General features: G+C 32.2%; 5 protein-coding genes across 11 annotated transcripts; 3 read left to right on the top strand and 2 right to left on the bottom strand.

Annotated features, from left to right (window-relative positions):
* The first annotated feature begins 132 nt into the window (after positions 1-132).
* LOC114880812 (replication termination factor 2) lies at positions 133-1,656 on the top strand. Its single transcript, XM_029197227.2, has 3 exons — positions 133-332; positions 408-791; positions 874-1,656. Exons 1-3 carry the CDS (start codon positions 264-266, stop codon positions 1,270-1,272), a joined length of 852 nt encoding a protein of 283 aa, XP_029053060.1. The 5' UTR covers positions 133-263; the 3' UTR covers positions 1,273-1,656.
* Positions 1,657-1,862: 206 nt separating this feature from the next.
* Positions 1,863-7,164, bottom strand: LOC114880807 (membrane-bound transcription factor site-1 protease). 3 transcript variants are annotated; one of them, XM_029197211.2, is made up of 14 exons: positions 6,677-7,164; positions 5,908-6,440; positions 5,684-5,815; positions 5,389-5,598; positions 5,132-5,316; positions 4,754-5,051; positions 4,526-4,677; positions 4,166-4,446; positions 3,971-4,082; positions 3,619-3,877; positions 3,277-3,551; positions 2,860-3,149; positions 2,493-2,769; positions 1,863-2,406 (listed from the first exon to the last, which is right to left on the bottom strand). In XM_029197211.2, exons 2-14 carry the CDS (start codon positions 6,427-6,429, stop codon positions 2,037-2,039), a joined length of 3,363 nt encoding a protein of 1,120 aa, XP_029053044.1. In that variant the 5' UTR covers positions 6,430-6,440; positions 6,677-7,164; the 3' UTR covers positions 1,863-2,036. The 3 variants fall into 3 exon arrangements, with proteins under 3 accessions (XP_029053044.1, XP_029053045.1, XP_029053047.1); XM_029197212.2 differs by having other exon boundaries at positions 5,908-6,437; XM_029197214.2 differs by having other exon boundaries at positions 5,908-6,437; positions 6,912-7,164.
* Positions 6,736-14,869, top strand: LOC114880809 (DNA ligase 4). 5 transcript variants are annotated; one of them, XM_029197220.2, is made up of 12 exons: positions 6,736-6,754; positions 11,317-11,481; positions 11,567-11,724; positions 11,805-12,073; positions 12,145-12,459; positions 12,521-12,827; positions 12,904-13,033; positions 13,109-13,366; positions 13,427-13,615; positions 13,675-13,980; positions 14,055-14,297; positions 14,380-14,869. In XM_029197220.2, exons 2-12 carry the CDS (start codon positions 11,326-11,328, stop codon positions 14,719-14,721), a joined length of 2,673 nt encoding a protein of 890 aa, XP_029053053.1. In that variant the 5' UTR covers positions 6,736-6,754; positions 11,317-11,325; the 3' UTR covers positions 14,722-14,869. The 5 variants fall into 5 exon arrangements, with proteins under 5 accessions (XP_029053053.1, XP_029053052.1, XP_029053054.1 ...); XM_029197219.2 differs by lacking the exon at positions 6,736-6,754 and adding an exon at positions 10,954-11,207; XM_029197221.2 differs by lacking the exon at positions 6,736-6,754 and adding an exon at positions 10,954-11,221 and having other exon boundaries at positions 14,383-14,869.
* LOC114880808 (general transcription factor 3C polypeptide 3) lies at positions 7,156-10,635 on the top strand. Its single transcript, XM_029197216.2, has 5 exons — positions 7,156-7,195; positions 7,495-7,935; positions 8,006-8,209; positions 8,298-10,099; positions 10,227-10,635. Exons 2-5 carry the CDS (start codon positions 7,532-7,534, stop codon positions 10,505-10,507), a joined length of 2,691 nt encoding a protein of 896 aa, XP_029053049.2. The 5' UTR covers positions 7,156-7,195; positions 7,495-7,531; the 3' UTR covers positions 10,508-10,635.
* On the bottom strand, positions 14,865-18,533 carry LOC114880810. Its single transcript, XM_029197222.2, has 5 exons — positions 18,496-18,533; positions 18,335-18,382; positions 18,138-18,236; positions 17,982-18,037; positions 14,865-17,909 (listed from the first exon to the last, which is right to left on the bottom strand). Exons 2-5 carry the CDS (start codon positions 18,363-18,365, stop codon positions 16,059-16,061), a joined length of 2,037 nt encoding a protein of 678 aa, XP_029053055.2. The 5' UTR covers positions 18,366-18,382; positions 18,496-18,533; the 3' UTR covers positions 14,865-16,058.
* Between the last annotated feature and the right edge of the window lie 857 nt (positions 18,534-19,390).

Raw genomic sequence — 19,390 nt, 5'->3', positions numbered from 1 at the left:
TAATCATTATATTTTACTACTAACATTTGTTTTTGTATATCCGTATTGCAAAAGTTGGACGAGCGAATACAAATTCTTTTGATTTGAGGACGTTATATTCATCGAAAAAATGATTTCATTATCAGAAAAGATTGGTAGCACTGTAACACGCTACGCATCATCGCTCATGCGTGAACGTTGCTCAGTTTATAATAACATTTGACGTTTTTGATAAAGTCAAGTAATTTGTAATCGTTTCTTAATTTTACAAAGAATAATACATAATGGGTTGCGATGGTGGAACTATTCCTCGTAGGGATGAACTTGTAAGAGTTAAAAAGAAGCCAGAACAGGTAGTTTGTTATTAAATTTTTACATAATTGACATGCTTATGATGTCTACAATAAATGTATAATTCCCTTTCATAGAAAGATAAGGAGGCAGAATTAGCATTCAAATGGAGACATTGTTCAATAAAACAATTACCACTACAGGCACCAGTTGTTGGCTGTGCTCTAGGACGTCTTTATAGCAAAGAATCTGTATTGGAAGGCCTTCTTGATAGAAGCACACTTCCAAAATCAGCTGAACATATCAAAAGCTTAAAAGATATAAAGAATTTAAATCTGACAGGAAATCCAGCATTCGATGGTAATAAAGCTAAAAAGGGTGACTGTTATACAGATGAGGGTAGAAGTCCTTACATTTGTCCTGTTATTGGATTGGAGATGAATGGCAAATACAAGTTTTGCTTCTTATGGTCATGTGGATGTGTAATGAGTGAACGTGCACTTAAAGAAGTCAAAACTACAGTAAGTATCAATGTAATATAAAAATAAATGTGTTATAATAAGACACGATTATTTACATGTTAAAATGTTTTTGTTTTTTTAGATTTGTCATCAGTGTCAGCAACCTTTTACTGAGACAGATATTGTTATTATAAATGCAGAAGGTGATGATTTCAAATTGATGGAAACAAATATGATGCTTAGAAAGACGCTTAAAAAGAAATTTAAAAAACAGAAACTTAGCGAGGATAATCAAACTGAAGATGTTAAACAAGAAGAAGCACCAAAGAAAAAAATTAAGAAAGATGATAAAGTTGCTGCCACTAAAGTAAATAACAGATGTGAAGCTGAAGATCCGGCATATAAAAAAGTTAAAGATAATTACAGTGTTGCTAAAGATCCCAAGGCATCAGAAGTTTTTAAAAGTATTTTTACTACTCATAAATCGGCAGCAGAACAAGATAGAGCGCATTGGATTACATACAATCCATTTTACAATTAAAGAATAATTGTAATATAAAAAGTTTTAAAAATGTATGATTATATAGACAGGGAACATTATATGTATATGTGTAGAAATAATTATAATACATTGTAATGTTTTTATATCATTAAATAGTTTCCTGTATAAAAACAAATGGTTTTATTGTTATTTTTGTTATTTCAATAATCTGTTTTATCAAATCGTAATATTTACAACTTAAAAATGCTATATTATCACTTATTAAAATTACTTATGTAGCAAATAAAAAAGATTACGTATACATATGATTACTGGATATCACAAGGTGATAATTGTTGATATATTTTTTGCACATATGCTTGTTCACTACAAATAAATGTACTATGAATTAAAAGAATAAAATATAAAAAATAAGTATATAAAGTTTATTAACACTTAATTTAAGATTTTATCCTTACGACTTTATAGTTTCAGTTTATATTTACTTTATTTCATTCACTTTATTAACACATTGTGATATTCACAACGAGTTAGTACGTTAACTTATTGTTAGTTTAAATAATTAGGTGAAGGAATAAATGCATTCTTGATGCATACTGACAGAAATTTGCGCCGTTTAAAATCAATTAACAATACACAAAATTTATCAAAATAATTTATATAATTTCCAAATTTATATTGTTTACTATGTATTCAAAGGCACATAATATAGTTTGTTTTATTTTTAACCGTTTACCACCTAATTATAATTTAATATTTAATATTATCTTGAGGAATTAGTTAAAGGTTTATCAAATATACAATCACATTTGAGGCACTCTGCGTAGAGAAATTGTTTGAATAACTCTGCGTAATCTACCGACTGTTCGTTTTCTCCGAGAATGCCTTTTTGATATTAAGCAATTCCATCGATTTAATAAACAGAGAAAGATACTTCCTATGATAATTATTCCTGCCATATAGCTCCACTTATTTGTTAATATTTCACTGTTATCTTGATCATTTTCTTTTAAATCATCGATGACAATATTTCGTTCTGGATAGTGCAATGTAGGAATGTTTGCACCCCCGACTCTTCTTCTAAGCCATAAAGGGCTTGCATCTTGCAAAACCGGATTTACTGCAGCTACCGTATCTCCGATAGACAGTAACTTTTGAGGTTTATAAAGATTTCTAAAATAGGATTAAATTTGTAAATCACGTTAATATTGTTAACTTATTAATTAGATAAAAATTTAACAAAATGTCTAGTTACATACATGGGGACAGATTCGTTTAAAGGTTTTGGAGTAGCAAGAGTAATAGTGGGACAAGGTGGTAGCGGCCGAATACGTCCAACGTTAATGTTTTCTGGTAGTAATACTTTACTATGACGTCTTAAATGACTTCCTTCCATACGTTGTGGTAATTTATTGGTGTCTAAAATACTAGATTTTTCAAGAATTTTTGCCTTGGTTTGACTTTCGTCTGTAAACACGGTTGCGATATGTCCTGCTGTTGTGTATTCCAATATAGCATCGAGCATCCAAAAGCAAGCTAAAGATACATAATAAAACCAGTACACATATTTGAAGAAAAAAAATAATATAATGATGATTGAACTAAAGATTGTTTTCAGGAGCATACGTTTTTGTAAATGACTGTCATCAATACAATTCGAATCTCCATATACTACAATTCTACCGGGTATAATATTTGCTTGATCTTTCATAATATTTTTTTCTGAATTTTCGTTCGTTGGTACTTCATTATTGCTGAGATTTTCATTATGCATTTCTTTAATACTTTTATAATCATTTGTCTGAAAAAGTCCAAGAATTGGCACGGACATTGTTGACTTTGAGTCTGATTCTAATAAGAGTTCTTGCCCCTGATCACGTAGTTCCGCATAAAGGATAACTCCATCCTTTGGAAATCTTGATTAATGAAAAAATATATACATATATTTTTTTTTCTTTTCTTAGTAACTTATTTACTAATTCTATGAATTCAACGTAGTTCAGTTGTAAGCAATACAATAACTAAATTTTTAGGTCCTCCTACCGAGTAATTGTAGTACCGGAAGCAAAAGTTACAGGGGGATGTTGACCGAGGGTAAATTGACCATTGCGTACTTGATCCCCAAATGCTATTCCCCAATTAGAATATAGTAAATCATTCAGAGCCGGTATATTTGCACCTCCGGTATCTGGTATCCACCACTGTCTAGTATTTTCATCATAAAATTTCACTTTTCTCATAACAGTGACATTATACCAATCTGCAAATACAACTACAGAAAGACCCTCCTCTTCTACATCTTTTTTTAATTTAGTCACCTGGAATAGATTCATCATTTTTTTTAAAAGATTACCGTCGACAATTGCATAATATATGTAACATTACCTCTTCAGGAAAAAATTCTTCTTCGCTATCTACAATAAGTAAAGTACCATAGTTCTTCGCATTAAAACAAGTAAATGGAGCACCAAGTACTTCTAAATAATAACCAGCATTACGTAAATGCTGATACATATCCTTAAAATTGGTGTGAATATGATCTCCATTCCAATCAAGAGGATCATTTTTTGCACGTAAATCATCTCGTGGGAAATATCCAGGAGGATAACGTAGATTATGATATTGATCCCATAAAACACGTTTACTATCAGTAAACAAACGTGTAATTTCATTAAATAAAGTGTATATTACATAATAGTATATTATTTAATATTACACAGAAAATTTGAGTACTCACTGTCGTGGAGGTGTAGGAATAACTTTTGCTTTTAAAGGCAATTCTATTTTAGACTGTCTAGACTTTTCTTCTCCATTACTTGATGGTGATTCAATTGTAATAGATATGTGACCTATATACCAAAATAACTGTTTTATTTTTTTCCCTATGTAAAAAGAAAAATATAAAAAATACGTATCATAAAATAGATATAACCTTGTGCTATGCCTTGCCAGTCACGAGCAGATGATGGAACTGTTATAGCAACTGCTAACCATCCAGACCACGGCCAAAGAACGTCGCTATAAGTTACTGATACATCAATTCGTTCACCGTTGCCATTACCAGTATAAGGATGCCATACGAATTCTGCTACATGGCCAGATACTCCCAAACCATTTATTATAGTTATATTTACAATTGTAGGCATACCAGAATGGTATACGGCTTGTGTACAGTATGGCCACATGTACTGACATTCGGTTAAATCTATATAACTGTTATTATTACAGATGTTATTAAAGCGTATGGTATATTATGAATGAATTATATAATATAATCAAAAACGACAATTACCTCGGACTAAGAGTAGCGACTGGTGTATATGAACGGAGAAAGTGAAATGCACGTAAAAGATCTAATTTTCCAGCACCTTGTTCAAACATTCCAACTCCGGGTAAACGACGTGCAGAACCAAGTAATGCCTGTTTCATACTTGCTGGAGTTACCTGAAAATACAAATAACTTTTATATAAAATTTTGATTTAACAATATAATGATGATATAAATTTTAAACATAATTACTCTTTGTTTTACTGATTGAGATCCATCTGGTTGTACAAACCCGCTGGCTAAAAGTGCTACAGCACCAGCAACCACGGGACTGGCAACAGAAGTTCCAGATAATGTTCTGCAACCTGTTTGTAATGCCGATCCTCGTACTCCTGATCCATATGTAACTAAATCAGGTTTTACTCTTCCATATCCAGATGGTAATTCCCATGTAGTCATGCCACGTGACGAAAATCTTGCTATTTGATCTTCCCAATTAATTCCGCCTACTCCAATAACATCCATTTGATCCGCAGGGTTATTTAACGTGCTATATTCATTAAAATCAAACTTATTTATATCATACAATTACAAAATTTAAAAACAGAATAATGATTTTTAGTTTTTTACCCATACAGAGGTCCATCGTTACCAATCGCGGAGACCATAATGACACCATTTGCTGTTAATTCCCATACTTTATCAACAAATGGATGATCCATAAAATCTGGTCCTCCAATACTAAGATTCAATACTGTAACTTTTGTTAGAATGGCATAGTTGAATGCATCCAAAAACCACGAGGTATAAGATACCTGTTAAAGAACACATGTTTTAATATTTTGAAGACTGAAAATGTACATATCAGAAAACAATAAGAAAGCTACCTGAGTGTTTGTAAAAACACGAAAAATATGAAGTTCGGCATCTGGTGCAAAACCAAGGCAGTCTATACAAGAGGATGCAATAACTCCGGCTACGAATGTTCCATGACCTAAGCCATCTTCCAATGTTTTTTCATTTGTCCAGTTTGAACGTTCTTTAATTTTTTTAAAATGTGGATGAGTAGCTGCTAGTCCTGTATCAAATATTGCTACCTAATGGTGTTCATCATTTGTGTTACATACAATTTTACTTTCTTAAATCTTATGAAAATTTATCTCAAGCTATAATACTATATACCTTAACACCATTTCCAGTAACACCCATTCCCCATAAAGCATCGGCTTGAAGAATGCTTGTAATCTGCCTTGGTATAGCTCTTAGTAATCTACGTGATGTATGTCTATTGGTTGATTGCCAAAACTGATTGTTCTAAAATTCAGTACATTTCAAGACACCTATTGTTACTATATTCTTAATTATACAAACTGTTATAAATTTAATTTTGTATGCGCAAAACTTACATAATTGTTAATTTTTCTTTTAAAATTTTTATATTCTGGAAAATCAGCATCTTCTGATACATTGACAAATTTCAAACTTCTCTGTACAAGTCTTTGAGAAGTTACCCTCCTAATAAGAGGATGATCTGTTAAGGCATCAAGACCATTATGTTTGTCTGTTTCTTCCAAGTGAACAACATCAAAATCACTGGGAAAATTGCTAGCCAAATTGTCACGAAATATAATCTTCCAATTATGAATACCAGATGAATTCAATGCAGCCTTTATATAATTCTCGCGTGTATGCGGTTTATAATATCCTTTGAATGCAACAATATATTCATTTTCAATGATTCTGCTAGCAAAGTGAACCTTTACCTGTTCAGGGCTATTGCCACAACATGGTAATTTGGCATTGTTATGTAATTGTGGATTTGAATCTTTGCTTTCAACTAAACAATTTACTTGATTGTGAGACAGTTTGATGATAATATCAAGTACTAATAATAAAGTTATATATAGCCAACATTTATGTGGCTTCATACTATCATCTGCTGAAAATAAAGCAAAATTTATTTGAAAGGCAAAAGAAAATATGTTAAATTTCATTAAAACTTGTTATAAAAAGTATATTAATTAATATCCCTTCTAACTGTAAAAATAAATTATCTATTATCTATTATACTTACAAATTACTTACAATGTTCAAAGTACTCAATTATTAATTTAGTTAATATAAAATTAATTCTGTTTATTATAATTTGTGCATATTGTGGTGTATAAAACTTACATGTAGTAGAAAGACATAATTTATGAAACAGTATTTTTCCAAATCATTCTGTATTTTAATATTTTGAATAATAAGAAGGTAATATGTAATCCGTTTATTAAGTTAGTGTTTAAGAAATCTAAAAACGATGTAAAGACGTTTTTTTGTTGCTAAAATCTTATTTTGATGTCATAACCTCAATGTTCTTAAAATAAAAGCCCACTTCAATTGAAAGATTAAAGTATTCGAAACATACATTTTCATTGCATATTCTTGTGCTCCTTATTTTCCTGAAATATAATTGATACACTTTACTGTATATAAACTATACCAATGAATAACGAACAAGTAAGACATAATGCAGTTTATTATCGCACTGTTTACAGAACTTCGCATAAGTGATATCAGACGTTTAAGTGTATTCTATTGTCATCGACATAAAAATTAAAATACATTCATTATGTACTATATTTAATGAAAATTTACTTCAAGGAGTTATATTTATTGAAACAATTAAAAAATTTTTATCGAATTTTAACTGTGAGTAAGATAAACAACTTATAGCTTAACCTTTAATATGAATTTGTTTATTATAAACTTCATTGACAGCTAATTGTTATATATACATATATTGTATATAAATATTTACATCTTTAATAAGTGATTTTTACTTTTATTCCTCATACATATGTGTATTATTACTTGTCCGATGTTTTCTACAGAATAGAAAAATAAACTGTCTAATAAATTATTTATTTCATTATTATTATATGACAATAACGATCTATTATTAGTTTTGTTTAACTATTTTAAATGTATTTTTCAACAAATACTTTTAGTGTTCTGTGGTGTGTGCAAAAAGTAAATAGTTTGATAATGGCATTTAGTGTGTACAATGACACGAATGAACTTAATTCTCAACTGTCAACTGAAGAAAATAATATGACAGTTGATGAAAACACTACTGTAGCACCAGTAATTATAGAAGAACTGGATGAAAATGCTTTAAATAATATGAATGTGGATATGACAGAATTTGTTGAAACAAAAGCTTTAAAGATTCAAGATATACCTCAGAATGTTATATCAGATGTTTCTGAACAAAGTAGTTCTGCTATGGATATTACTACAGATTTAGAAGATCAGGATATGTTATTAACAGCAGATGAAGAAGAGCAATTAACAAAACAGTTTCTAAATGGAGAATTAACATTCTCTGAGTATTCTTCAAGAATGGATCAAAGTGTAGGCTTAGAAACTACAGAAGTTGATTCTCATAGGTAGTCTCATAAAGAGTCTCATTTGTAATTCGCATATCAAACATATAGTTATAAAATTCTTTGTTTATAGAAGTAACTATGAAAATGAAGAAATAGAAACAAGTAAAACTGTTCATCAGAAAGCATTAAAATCACAAACTGGAGCACAAGTACGTTATAAAAGGAAAAAAAGAACATTACCTCCAGTTCTGCAAGGTCTTATGGGTGAAGCAAATTTAAGATTTGCAAGGGGAGACACAGAACTAGCTGCTCAAATATGTATGGAAATAATTAGGCAAGTCTATTTCCCAAGATAATCAGTACATGATATTTTAGGAGAATGAAATGAAATGAAATAATATAAATATTATGACTTTCTTTAGACAAGTGCCAAGCGCTCCGGAACCATTTCATACACTGGCAATGATATATGAAACAGATCAACCAGAGAAATCATTGCAGTGTGCCTTGATAGCAGCACACCTTAGTCCAAAAGATGCTGATCAATGGGTAAGATTAGCTAATATGTCACTGGAAAGTGGAGATATAAAACAAGCTATAACATGCTATAATAAAGCAATTCAAGCAAGTCCTAAAGATGTACGTTTATATGAAACACGAGCTGAACTTTTAGAAAAATATGGGGATAAGAGATCTTATTTAAAAGGATTCTTGAAATTGGTTCATCAGTTGGAACCTGAGAATGGTGAACATATAATTAAATATGCTAAAATGTTAGCTAAACGACACATGGAAGAAAACAACAATGAACAAGCATTAGAAGCAATGGAGAATATTTTTTTTAAGTGCCCCTCTTTTATTACTTTAGAAGAAGTTAATATTATGACTGAGATATTAATAGCTCTAAAGAAGTTTAAAAGATGTTTAAATATTTTGACTACATATACAAGTATTTGGGTTAAAAAGAAAGATGGAAATGAGAAGAATGAAGAATCAGAAGATCAGGATATATGTGAAATAGAAGCTTGCGGAGTACCGGACGATGTTGTCGTCGACTTAAAAGCAAAATTTTTAATAACACTTATTGAATTGGATCAGATGAAACTAGCTGTAACACTATTACCTAAGTTTTATCTATACGAACATCCAGAAGTTTCTGGAGATCTGTTTTTAGACATAGCAGAAGCTTTAATGGGAAAAAAGGAATTCGAACGTGCCTTAATGTTATTAGATCCTTTAGTGAATAGTACCAATTATAGTTTAGCTGCAGTGTGGTTACGGCACGCCGAATGTTGGGTTGGCTGTAAAGACTTAAAAAAAGCAATAAAGTCTTATGAAAATGTCAGAAAACTATCACCCCAGCATTTAGGTGCAAGAACAGCGCTAGCTAAACTATATCAATTGAAGGGTCAGTATAATAAAGCAATAGAAATTCTTCATCAAGATCCTGAATCGGACACTTTAGACCTAGAAGTGATTTATCAAAGAACATTGCTGCTTTTCAAAGTAAAAAGATACAATGAGTATTTTCAGTCTGGTATGTTACTTTTCTCCAGACATTGTGCACATATAAGAAACAAAGTTGAAGTGAGTGCATTAAGTAGAGCGTGTGTATTGCGACAACGTTTAGAAACTTTACAGCTTCATCGATTTTCGCGCGGAGAAAAGTTTGAAGAAGAAAACGCACCAATCTTTTCAAATAATTCAGAACTGAGCGAGAAAAAAGAATTCTTCTTGCTTTTACAAATGTGTAAATTAGCTTGTAGATTAAAGAAGTATGGCTTATTACAACGGATCTGTTTTAGCGCTTTAACATCAAAAAGATTTGAGAAAAGGAATTTTCATATTATGTTTTTATGTTTACTATCTTGTATTTACAATAATGATTCCTATCATGGGTATAACATTGTGCGATCGTTGATACGGGCTTGCGAAAAGCCAAGTTCTTGGAATTTGCTAAATATCATTGTTCAGAAAGCAGAAGATTCAAGACACAACAGATTTATAATGCGTCTTCTTGGAAGAGAAGATATATTTTCTTATCTGAATATAATGCATGCAAATAATTGCCTTATTTCTGGAACATATAAATATGCACTCAATGATTATATTTCTCTCTTCAAAGTAATGCCCAGTGCTCTATTGGCATTACTTATTGGTGTAACTTTATTACAAATGTCATGTCAAAAATTTTCATCTAAGAAGAATCAACTTGTAATTCAGGGTAATTATAATTATGTCTATATATATATATATATAGAAATATATATATATTAGAAAACATAAAATTATGATTTACTTAATGATTTTATGTCATAAATAAAATATAAATTTCTCCTGTTGTGTTTTAGCTATTGCCTTTCTGAAGAAATATTCTCAGTTACGGGGCAAAAATGGGGAACAAGAAACATACTACAATATGGGACGCGTATTTCATCAAATTGGTTTATTACCCGCAGCCGTACACTTTTATAAATTAGTGCTCACCAACGATCCTGGAGATTTAATTGAAAAAAACTCGCATCTCTTGGACTTAAAAAAAGAAGCTGCTTTTAATTTACATCTTATTTATTTACAATCTGAAAATTATTTATTAGCAAGAATGTATCTTGAAAATTACATTACAGTTTAGTTTAGGAGTATCGATTTATAAAACTAATTTATAATTTATTGTCTGTAAAGCAAGAATTTTGTATAAAAATTATAAAAAGCCTGAATGTAATTTAAATTATAGTATTGTAAATAAACATGTAAACATTACAAATACCCTGATAGCCATCTGTATGCAGATTGGCAGCAGCCCAGATAGCAATTTGCATGCAGATTGGCACCAGATTGGCAGCAGACTCTTCTAGAATCTGTCTACAAATCCATAGCCATCTGTTTCCGCATTTGGCTGCGTTTCTGCAAACAGAACCTGCGTACAGAATGATATAGCAGATTGGCGTCAGGAACCGGGCTGATCCTGCTAACATAACCTGTTGCCAATGTTGCCAAATTAGCAGCAGAAACAAAACAGTGTCTGCGCGCAGAAAGGCAGTAGATTGGCAGCAGATCCTGCAACTTGCAGGAACTGAAGTTGCAGGATCTGCTGCCAATCTGCCATCACAGTCTGCGCGCAGACTCTGTTCTGTTCCTGCCACCAAATTTGCAACAGGTTATGTTAGCAGGATCTGCTCGGTTTCTGACGCCAATCTGCTTTAGCAGGGTTTGTTACATTTCTGCCGCCAATCTGCTGCAATAACTGTATTTAACAGATCCTGCATCGAATCTGTAGCCATTCTGCTTACAAAACCATGTAACAGGAATCCGACAGAATCTGCTATGCGCAGGTTTGGCTATCAGGGTATATTGTAAAAATTCAAATATTTTTCTAAATGAACCACATCTTTTTAATTGCAAAAATGTTATTGAATGATTAATCAATATTATTTTTTATAGAGAAACGAAATGTCATTAGCTTCTAAAATTGAATTTAAGAAACTGTGCAATGTCTTTAAAGAAACTGAAAAAGCATCCAGCGCTAAGAAGGTTGAGGTGTTAGAGAAATTTATCCAACAATGTCGTAATATCAGCCTCAAATTAAAAGCGGAATCTCCAGACATGGTACAATTTTTATATTTTCTAATCGAATTTCAGCAACAATAAATAACAAGTTTATTATGAAACTTAATTAAACTTGTATGATTAGGATGTTTCACTCTATCCTGTAATGAGATTAATCTTGCCTCATCTTGAACGTGAACGAGGACCACACAATTTAAAGGAAAAATCACTTGCCAGTCTTTACATTCGCGTGTTTTGTTTGGGTAAAAATAGCAAGCATGCAAAGAAACTTCTGCAATACAAGTAAGATGATTAATTGGTGTCTGTTTTATTTAATAATATTTGTATTACTATTGTATAATATAAAAATAAATTTGTTTTAGAGCACCAACAAGGAAGAAGATTGCTGGATGTGATTTTGCAGGAAAAGCTTATTATATTTTACAAAATCATTTACTACGTAACAGTTCTAATTTCACAATAGAATATATTAATGAATTTCTTGATAATATATCAGGTGAAAGTATTCAACATAAGGATGAAATATTTAAGATGTTATTGGCAAAAATAAACCCATTAGAATTTAAATGGATAACACGAATTATTCTAAAAGATTTAAAACTTGGTATTGGGACAAAGAAAATATTACAAGGTTTATTTCTATACGAAAATTTTACATAGAATTGTTTAATTGCATATGTTTAAGAATATTATACTTTTTAGTCTTTCATCCTGATGCAAATAGATCGTTTGAAGTATCATCTAATTTGCATCAAGTTTGTGATACATTATATGATCGTCAATTGAGATATCATCATAATATTAAAGTTTTCTTTCATTTCAAACCTATGCTGTTGGAAAGATGTCACATTGAAGATGTAGAGAAACTTTTTGATTCAAATAAGGAGTATTTTATACAAGTTAAATATGATGGTGAACGATCTCAAATGCATATGAAAGATGGCAAATATAAATATTTTACAAGACAAGGATATGATATCACAGATAATCCTAGTTATGGGGAAACTAGTTCTTTAGGTATGTTCATACTTTAATTGCAAAAATATGTATTTGAAACACTAAAACTTTGTTATTTTAGGCTTCATGAGTGGTGTATTTAGTCGACTATTAAATCCAGAATGCAAATCAATCATTCTTGATGGTGAATTGATGGGTTGGCATAAAGAAAGGAAATCGTTTGGTTCAAAAGGAATGAGTTTTGATGTTAAGAAGCTTTCAGAAAATAGTCATCATCAGCCATGTTTTGTTGCTTTTGATATTATCATGTATAATGATACTTTACTTGATAATGAACCTTATGCAAAAAGATTACAGATTTTAAAAGATGCATTTAAAGAGGAAAAAGGATGTCTAATGTTGTGTAAATCCACTAAAATTTCTAACAGGTATAAAATCAATTATTACTGGCGATTATAAAACAGCGCTTTACGTTCATAATTTACAATTCTGTTTCTTTGAAAGTGAGGAATTACGTAAAATATTTAATGAAAGTATTCAAATCAAAGAAGAAGGGATTGTATTAAAAGAATGTAACAGTAAATATAAACCAAATGTGCGCGATGGTAATGGTTGTTATAAAATAAAAGCTGAGGTAATTGTATTCTTTAAAACATTGTTAAACATTGTTGACATATTCGTTCTGTTTTCATAAACAATATCATTTCAGTACTCCGATAATTTGGTGCAAGATGTAGATTTAATTATTCTTGGTGGTTATTATGGTGAAGGAAAATTTATGGGTTTAATGAAAAGCTTTTTAATGGGAGTAGCCTCACCACCAGAAATTTCTGGTGAGAATCCTACGAAATTCTTTTCTGTTGTATCTGTTAGCAACGGTTTTTCTCTGGAAACATTGAAAGAACTTTGGAAAATGTTTGAAGGAAAATGGCACACAGAACGTCCACAAAATGTGGTGCCTCCTAGGGTAAGCCTTAATTGAAATAAATAATTAAGTATATAGTGTCTTAATATTAAAATTTTCTAGCTTCAGCCGCCAGATAAATGGATTCGGCCTGTTCATTCCATTATTGTGACAATACGAGCTACAGAGATGACTCAAAGTAATGATTATCCAACAGGATATAGTTTACGATTTCCTAGAGTTATGAAAGTTAGAATTGATAAACCATGGTACAGTGTTTGTACTAAGGACGAACTTTTATCTTTAATTAAGGTATATATGATTTGATAAATAAATTTCATTTGATTATGATATATTTCATCACTGTTTAGGATACACGACCAATTCAGAAACTAACAAAACGAGAAGTAAATTACGAGGACATAGAAGAATCCCCTAAACAAAAACGACGCAAAATAAAATATCGTTCACCAAAAATCGAAAGTAAAACAATGAAATTTAGCAATTATGACAATTGTCTTACTCGACTTTTTGATGATAAAGAAATTTATGTGACAAATGGAGATGATGAATTACCTAAGGAACGTATTGAAGAAATTCTTTTGCAGCATAAAGCAAAGGTTGTGCAAAGCCCGTCGAAAAATAACTATTGTATTATTGTTGGCAATCCTAAAACGGTGAATACATTAAAAGTTATATTAAATGTTTTTCTTTGATTGTGTCACAAATAATAGGTAACATATGTTTTTAGTGCAGAGCAAACAATATCATAAAGAGTAAAAGGTATGATGTAGTGACATTAGATTGGTTCAGACGAGTTACTAAAGAAGAAAATTGGCCATCATTGCAAGACTTTTTACCATGGGACTTAATATCCTGTCGTGAATCGACAAAGCAACGATTAGCACAATATTATGATGATTATTACGATAGCTTTACTGTAAATGCGAACAAAGAGAGTTTGTCACGTTCGTTTGAAAAAATTGAAGCAATGGTATCATATCGAAATTATATTTTATCCTATTATTATACATATAAGGTATATAATATAACAACTTTATATGAAATTGTTTTAGAAGATAGCCCATGAACTTGATTGCGCGCAAATGAAAGAAATAGATGAAGAATTATTTGAGGATGGCATATCGCCATATTCCAATTTTCGAGGTATAGTGGGCTACTTTGATGATCCGTCAAATGGATCAAAGTTTGAGTTTCATTTTATGGGTGGAACGATTAAAGAAACCCTGGACGATTCCGTTACACACGTATTTACTAGTAAAGATTTCATAAATCCTGAACTTGAAAACTTGATCGAAGATAAGTCACGGGAATCATTAACAGTTGTTAAGAGCGAATGGATTGGAAAATGTTTCCAACAAGGAGCAATTATTGCTAATACGTCGTATTTAATTTAGAAATGAAATTGTCAATAGATTTTTATTGATAAGTACAATATTAATTTGTATATACATGCATGTTCAATATCATCTTTATGTATTTATATACATATAAATCTATACGAATGGGAAGGAAGTTTATTTTAAAATAAATTTATAAATTTAAGCGCCGTGGTTGGTCTTTTATTGTTGAAATACAATTTTGGAATCGAGTCATTAACAAAAGGAAATTTGACGTATAGGTGTTACGAGTATATTTGTAACATGAATACCAAAAATATATAGATTCATTTTGGCTCATATTTTCGTTAAGTGCTAAAGAAACTGGGTACTAGACGGAGTGACAGTTGGACAGTTCTCTCATTTAACATCCCGTTTCGAAATATTTCTTCTCGGTTCAAGTCGGCACCCCTTACTGTTCTCGTTTTATTTCATCGGAATGCGTGCAAAATACGAGGCAACGAAAGGGACGCAGCTGCGACGTTTCCTTTACAAAGCCCGCCATTCAGAGAGATTCTCGACAAGATTAAGACGAGAGAAGCTTGCGAAAAAATGGAGTTTGCAAACACCGTACATTAATGCGTCGATCAATTGCAGCTTTTTATTTCTTGGTTGATTAAAACGCGAAGATGATGAATCGTCTTTTTCGAGTTACGTTTAAAATCTAAAATTAATATTTTGAATGTAAGAAAAGTTAGCAAACGTTTTATTTGTTCTACAAAGAACCAACATCTATATATCAAACGAGAAACATCTATAAAAATGTATACTGAAAAACCTACAAGCGTTGTACAACGAATTAAACATATTTTCCTTCGTCGACTAAATTGTAGCTGAAATTTTTGGCAAAGATGTATATCGTTGCATTGCATGATGCATGTATAGTAATAACCATTGTGGATATCTCGTTAACGTTAAAGGAAGCTTTCGTCTACCAGGTCAGAACATATAATATATGAATATGAGTGACGTTCGTGTCCGTAGAAGATCTACTTATAGACTCTTCACCTACAGACACGACGCGTATTAATCGAGTTTCAGATTTTCCAAGCGTCCAACGAGACACGTCACTCCTTTGCACCACGTCCAATTTATTCATGGAGTTTCAGTGCTAACTCGGTACCTGCCAATTATGTGTACTCGTTACTGTTGTTGCTTACGCTTTTCTCATTGTCGCACAATTTAATTACAAGCGTCCACGCTTGGATTCTCTATGCATTATCTTACTGTATAAAAGAATCATTAAAACGATCGTTGTTACAATATTCTTCCATGCTCCAATTTATCGTTTCTTTATAAAGCGCATAAAGCGAGATTATTTTCTTCTACACTGTTTATATTAATTCTTACTATATCTAATACGTATTCTTAAGGTTCCAAGCAACGTGAGGTTTATCCGTGTATATTATTCTCCCCTCCTGATCACAACACCTTGGCCGTCGCCACGATTTTTGTGTTTCCTTCAATTCCTTCGCTTCATCAGTTAATCTCTTCATCACTCTGTTGCAAGTGGTCTGATTAATATTACTCCTTTCTAAGTTATAGTTATCCCTGTACGTTGACAGAGATGTCAAGGAACACGAGGATGAAGGTGAAGAATAGCAGATTTTTGTTCTTTTCTCGATCCTTGGATATCTTCTTTTCCATCGTGGTATACGTGTACAGGAGGAGGAGAAGGAAGAAACTGATCGTTGCTCGTTGTAAACGGAATTTTGTGACATTATCGCCCAAGAATGACATCGTTTGGACGAAGATAAACACGACGACGAGGATACTAGTTCACTAGGATTGATTCTTGTGTTGTACTTACTATATTTCTGTGGACTGGTTGAAGACACATAACGAGATGATTTGTAATGGGGATACCAACAGACAACTGGATCGTCTTGAAAAGAATTTACAGTAATGTCGTCTGTTACTGTAAGAATCGTCGACGAACTGTACGACGACGAATATGTGGAGTTATCGAATTTCGTTTCTTCAAGAATTTTTGACCTGTTGGATTTATTATTCTTGAAAATGATTAATGTAGGCTTTTCTTTGTAGCGCAGTGATTGTGCTGTATACTTGGACGGACGAGTTTTAGTGACCGAATGATTATTATTCTTCTTCTTCGTGTTTACATGTTCACACGGACAGTTATTCTTCCGCAAATTCGTAAACACTTTACAACGATGATAAGGGTGTAGTTTTGAGTATGATGACTCTCGAGAACTGTTATAATTTGCGGTGCAAAAGCAATTTTGAGAAAAATGTTTTGACAGGTTTTTTTTCTGTAACGTGTCATCGTTTTGTCGATCAGTAATGGAACATGTATCTTTCCAATGAAATCTATGCTTATTTACAAAGCGTTTTGATTTGCATTTTTGTTTCTGCCTCGAGAAAAACGATGATACATTATCAAACAAGTCTTCAGTCTTTTCGTCGATATTTTTTCTATTTTCTACGCATTTTTTACGTAATTCGCGATATAAAATGGAATCCATGCCATTATCCGTGATCATTGCTTCACTGATACTCGTGTCGCTTTCCGATTCCTTAAACAAGGTCTTTCTCGAAGAATATTTATCTGCATCAATTTTCTCGGTTCTACATACACCATCGTTTCTTTGCACTTCAGGAGTACCTTTACTGAAGCATTTCGACCAATGTTTATTCCTACTGTTAGCTACTTCTGCAGAAATATTTTGTTTATTAACACACTGACAAAAAGTTTGATTCAGTTCAACACTGTGTTCAATTTCAGACAGTTTAGAAGAATTGTAATCAATGCTAGCTTTCTCTTTGCATGCGCATAAAGATTCAAGCAACGTTTTTGATTCTGAATCTGTTTTATCCCTGCACAATTCTAAATCTTCTTTTCCAACATCCTTTTGTTTCTCTTCATTTTCAAAAGAATTCATATTACTAACACCTTTGTTTGCAATTTCTTTCTCAGATTTCTGTAACACCTTTATATTCTTATCTTCTGCATCTACGCGTTTTTCGTGCATCTTTGCATCGTTAACATTGCTCGTACCTGGTTCCAGTTTATCGCATGTCTTCCAGTAATCTACAACCATGTCTTGGGAGACACGTATACGAACGCAGGGATGCTTTCTTCTTCTTTTCATGAATTTCTGAGGATATACGGTTCCGCTACAGTGACGAAACAAACAATTTCTACGCAATCGTTTTTTTCGTACGCTTGTGGACGAGTCTGCAAGCTGAATTCGACGAGGTTGTTAACATCGTGATTAATGAAACAGACTGAAAAGAAGCTTTTTCCTTTCATTTACCTTTGTTCTCTGATCGTGCAACGTTGAGCAGCACATGCAATTTAACAATAATATATCTGCAATCGAAGCAACCACAGAATCATTGAACTTGCTGTACAGCTGAATTGATTCATTATGGTAAGACTTAGAGCGATTCGCTGGAGAAGTCGAAATTACCATTGTCATTTTTAGGAAGACCTCTGCTTAATGCAAGTGCAGTCTTCGATATCATCACTGGATCGTTTTCGAGGAACCATTCCCTTATCCTCGAGTACCCTAAACATTTATTTATTTATTTATTTATTTATTTATTTATTTATTTTTCTTATTAGCATCAGTAAGAAACACAATAAACGATTAATCATAATTCTCACATGTCCAAACGTTTTCTACACCCGCAAGCATAGACTTTGTCTCGTGCTCTGTAAATAATAATCAATAAAATTCTTATTTAATTTACCTGTGATAAGTATTGAAACCCTTTGAACAACTCGAAGAGTTTCATAGTATTATTATTGTTTCTTAAATAACTTACCCTTCTTTGCATTCGCATCTGCATGGTCGTCTATGGGGCAGGAATTAGTACTAAGTATTAGAACTTATGATTATGCCATGAACATGATATTGCTGGTCATACGATACGTGATATTCTTTAGGAGTTCTAAGAGATAAGACAAATGGTTCCTTAGAGAAATCTCGCACGTATGACCAACGTGACTCACTTTTCTCCTTTACGACGCACGAACTCTCTCATTCTTGCTTTACACAAACATTTATATTCCCTGGAACAAATACATTTTTTTATTAAGAACTTCCCTTCTTATTTGTCCATCAAGTTGACACTTACCTCTCTTTCAAGAAACCAAAATAGAAGAAAAGCATCCCTGTGAATCCTGCGATGAACTTTCCCAAGTACCAGGCAAAATTGGTGGTGCAGTGGGGCATCGCAACCAGTAAATTAGTTTTGTTAGATGAATGAAACAGTATCACCTAGGATCTGACAGTACTTTCTTCCAATGAAAAATTGCACATACATATTTTTACAAGGGCTCGTACAAACTCGAATTTCCTCAAGGCTTTTCGCTATTTCTTCGTTCGTCGTTTTAACATTTATCCTTTGAATTTTGAATTACATAACACGTTTACAACTTCCTACGGGCTACGGTTAGTTGTTCTCCGGTGACGCGCATTTGAAAGACACGCGAGCCCGTAAGAACGTTCACCGTGGATGTTTGCTCGCAATAGTGACCACGGATTTGCGGAAATTTTTGATACCACGGATCTGGATAAAAACGTATCGCGTGAACAAATGCAAAGTGTGTTGATTTGCAAATGTCAAAATCATCGATACGCTGAGAACATCGCCTACTCGATCTAATTTACTTTTTGATTTTGAAACAGAACTCGCTTGTCTTTTTTGATCGTCGCAT

This window comes from Osmia bicornis, chromosome 15 (assembly GCF_907164935.1).
Source record: "Osmia bicornis bicornis chromosome 15, iOsmBic2.1, whole genome shotgun sequence".
NCBI lineage: Eukaryota > Metazoa > Arthropoda > Insecta > Hymenoptera > Megachilidae > Osmia > Osmia bicornis.
The sequence above is the reverse complement of the archived record's forward strand: the minus strand, read 5'-3'. Positions and strand labels throughout refer to the sequence as shown.

Coding starts and splice junctions, on each gene's coding strand:
- LOC114880809 (XM_029197220.2), top strand. CDS start 11,326: ATGTCATTAGCTTCTAAAATTGAATTTAAGAAACTGTGCAATGTCTTT. Junction 11,482..11,566: donor AAGCGGAATCTCCAGACATG/GTACAATTTTTA, acceptor TTGTATGATTAG/GATGTTTCACTCTATCCTGT. Junction 13,616..13,674: donor AACTTTTATCTTTAATTAAG/GTATATATGATT, acceptor ATCACTGTTTAG/GATACACGACCAATTCAGAA.
- LOC114880807 (XM_029197211.2), bottom strand. CDS start 6,429: ATGAAGCCACATAAATGTTGGCTATATATAACTTTATTATTAGTACTT. Junction 5,052..5,131: donor AACGATGGACCTCTGTATGG/GTAAAAAACTAA, acceptor TAATGAATATAG/CACGTTAAATAACCCTGCGG. Junction 4,678..4,753: donor CTCAATCAGTAAAACAAAGA/GTAATTATGTTT, acceptor TTGTATTTTCAG/GTAACTCCAGCAAGTATGAA.
- LOC114880808 (XM_029197216.2), top strand. CDS start 7,532: ATGGCATTTAGTGTGTACAATGACACGAATGAACTTAATTCTCAACTG. Junction 7,936..8,005: donor ACAGAAGTTGATTCTCATAG/GTAGTCTCATAA, acceptor CTTTGTTTATAG/AAGTAACTATGAAAATGAAG. Junction 8,210..8,297: donor ATATGTATGGAAATAATTAG/GCAAGTCTATTT, acceptor GACTTTCTTTAG/ACAAGTGCCAAGCGCTCCGG.
- LOC114880812 (XM_029197227.2), top strand. CDS start 264: ATGGGTTGCGATGGTGGAACTATTCCTCGTAGGGATGAACTTGTAAGA. Junction 333..407: donor TTAAAAAGAAGCCAGAACAG/GTAGTTTGTTAT, acceptor TCCCTTTCATAG/AAAGATAAGGAGGCAGAATT. Junction 792..873: donor TTAAAGAAGTCAAAACTACA/GTAAGTATCAAT, acceptor TTGTTTTTTTAG/ATTTGTCATCAGTGTCAGCA.
- LOC114880810 (XM_029197222.2), bottom strand. CDS start 18,365: ATGCTTGCGGGTGTAGAAAACGTTTGGACAT. Junction 18,237..18,334: donor TGTAGAAAACGTTTGGACAT/GTGAGAATTATG, acceptor ATAAATGTTTAG/GGTACTCGAGGATAAGGGAA. Junction 17,910..17,981: donor TGCACGATCAGAGAACAAAG/GTAAATGAAAGG, acceptor CGTCGAATTCAG/CTTGCAGACTCGTCCACAAG.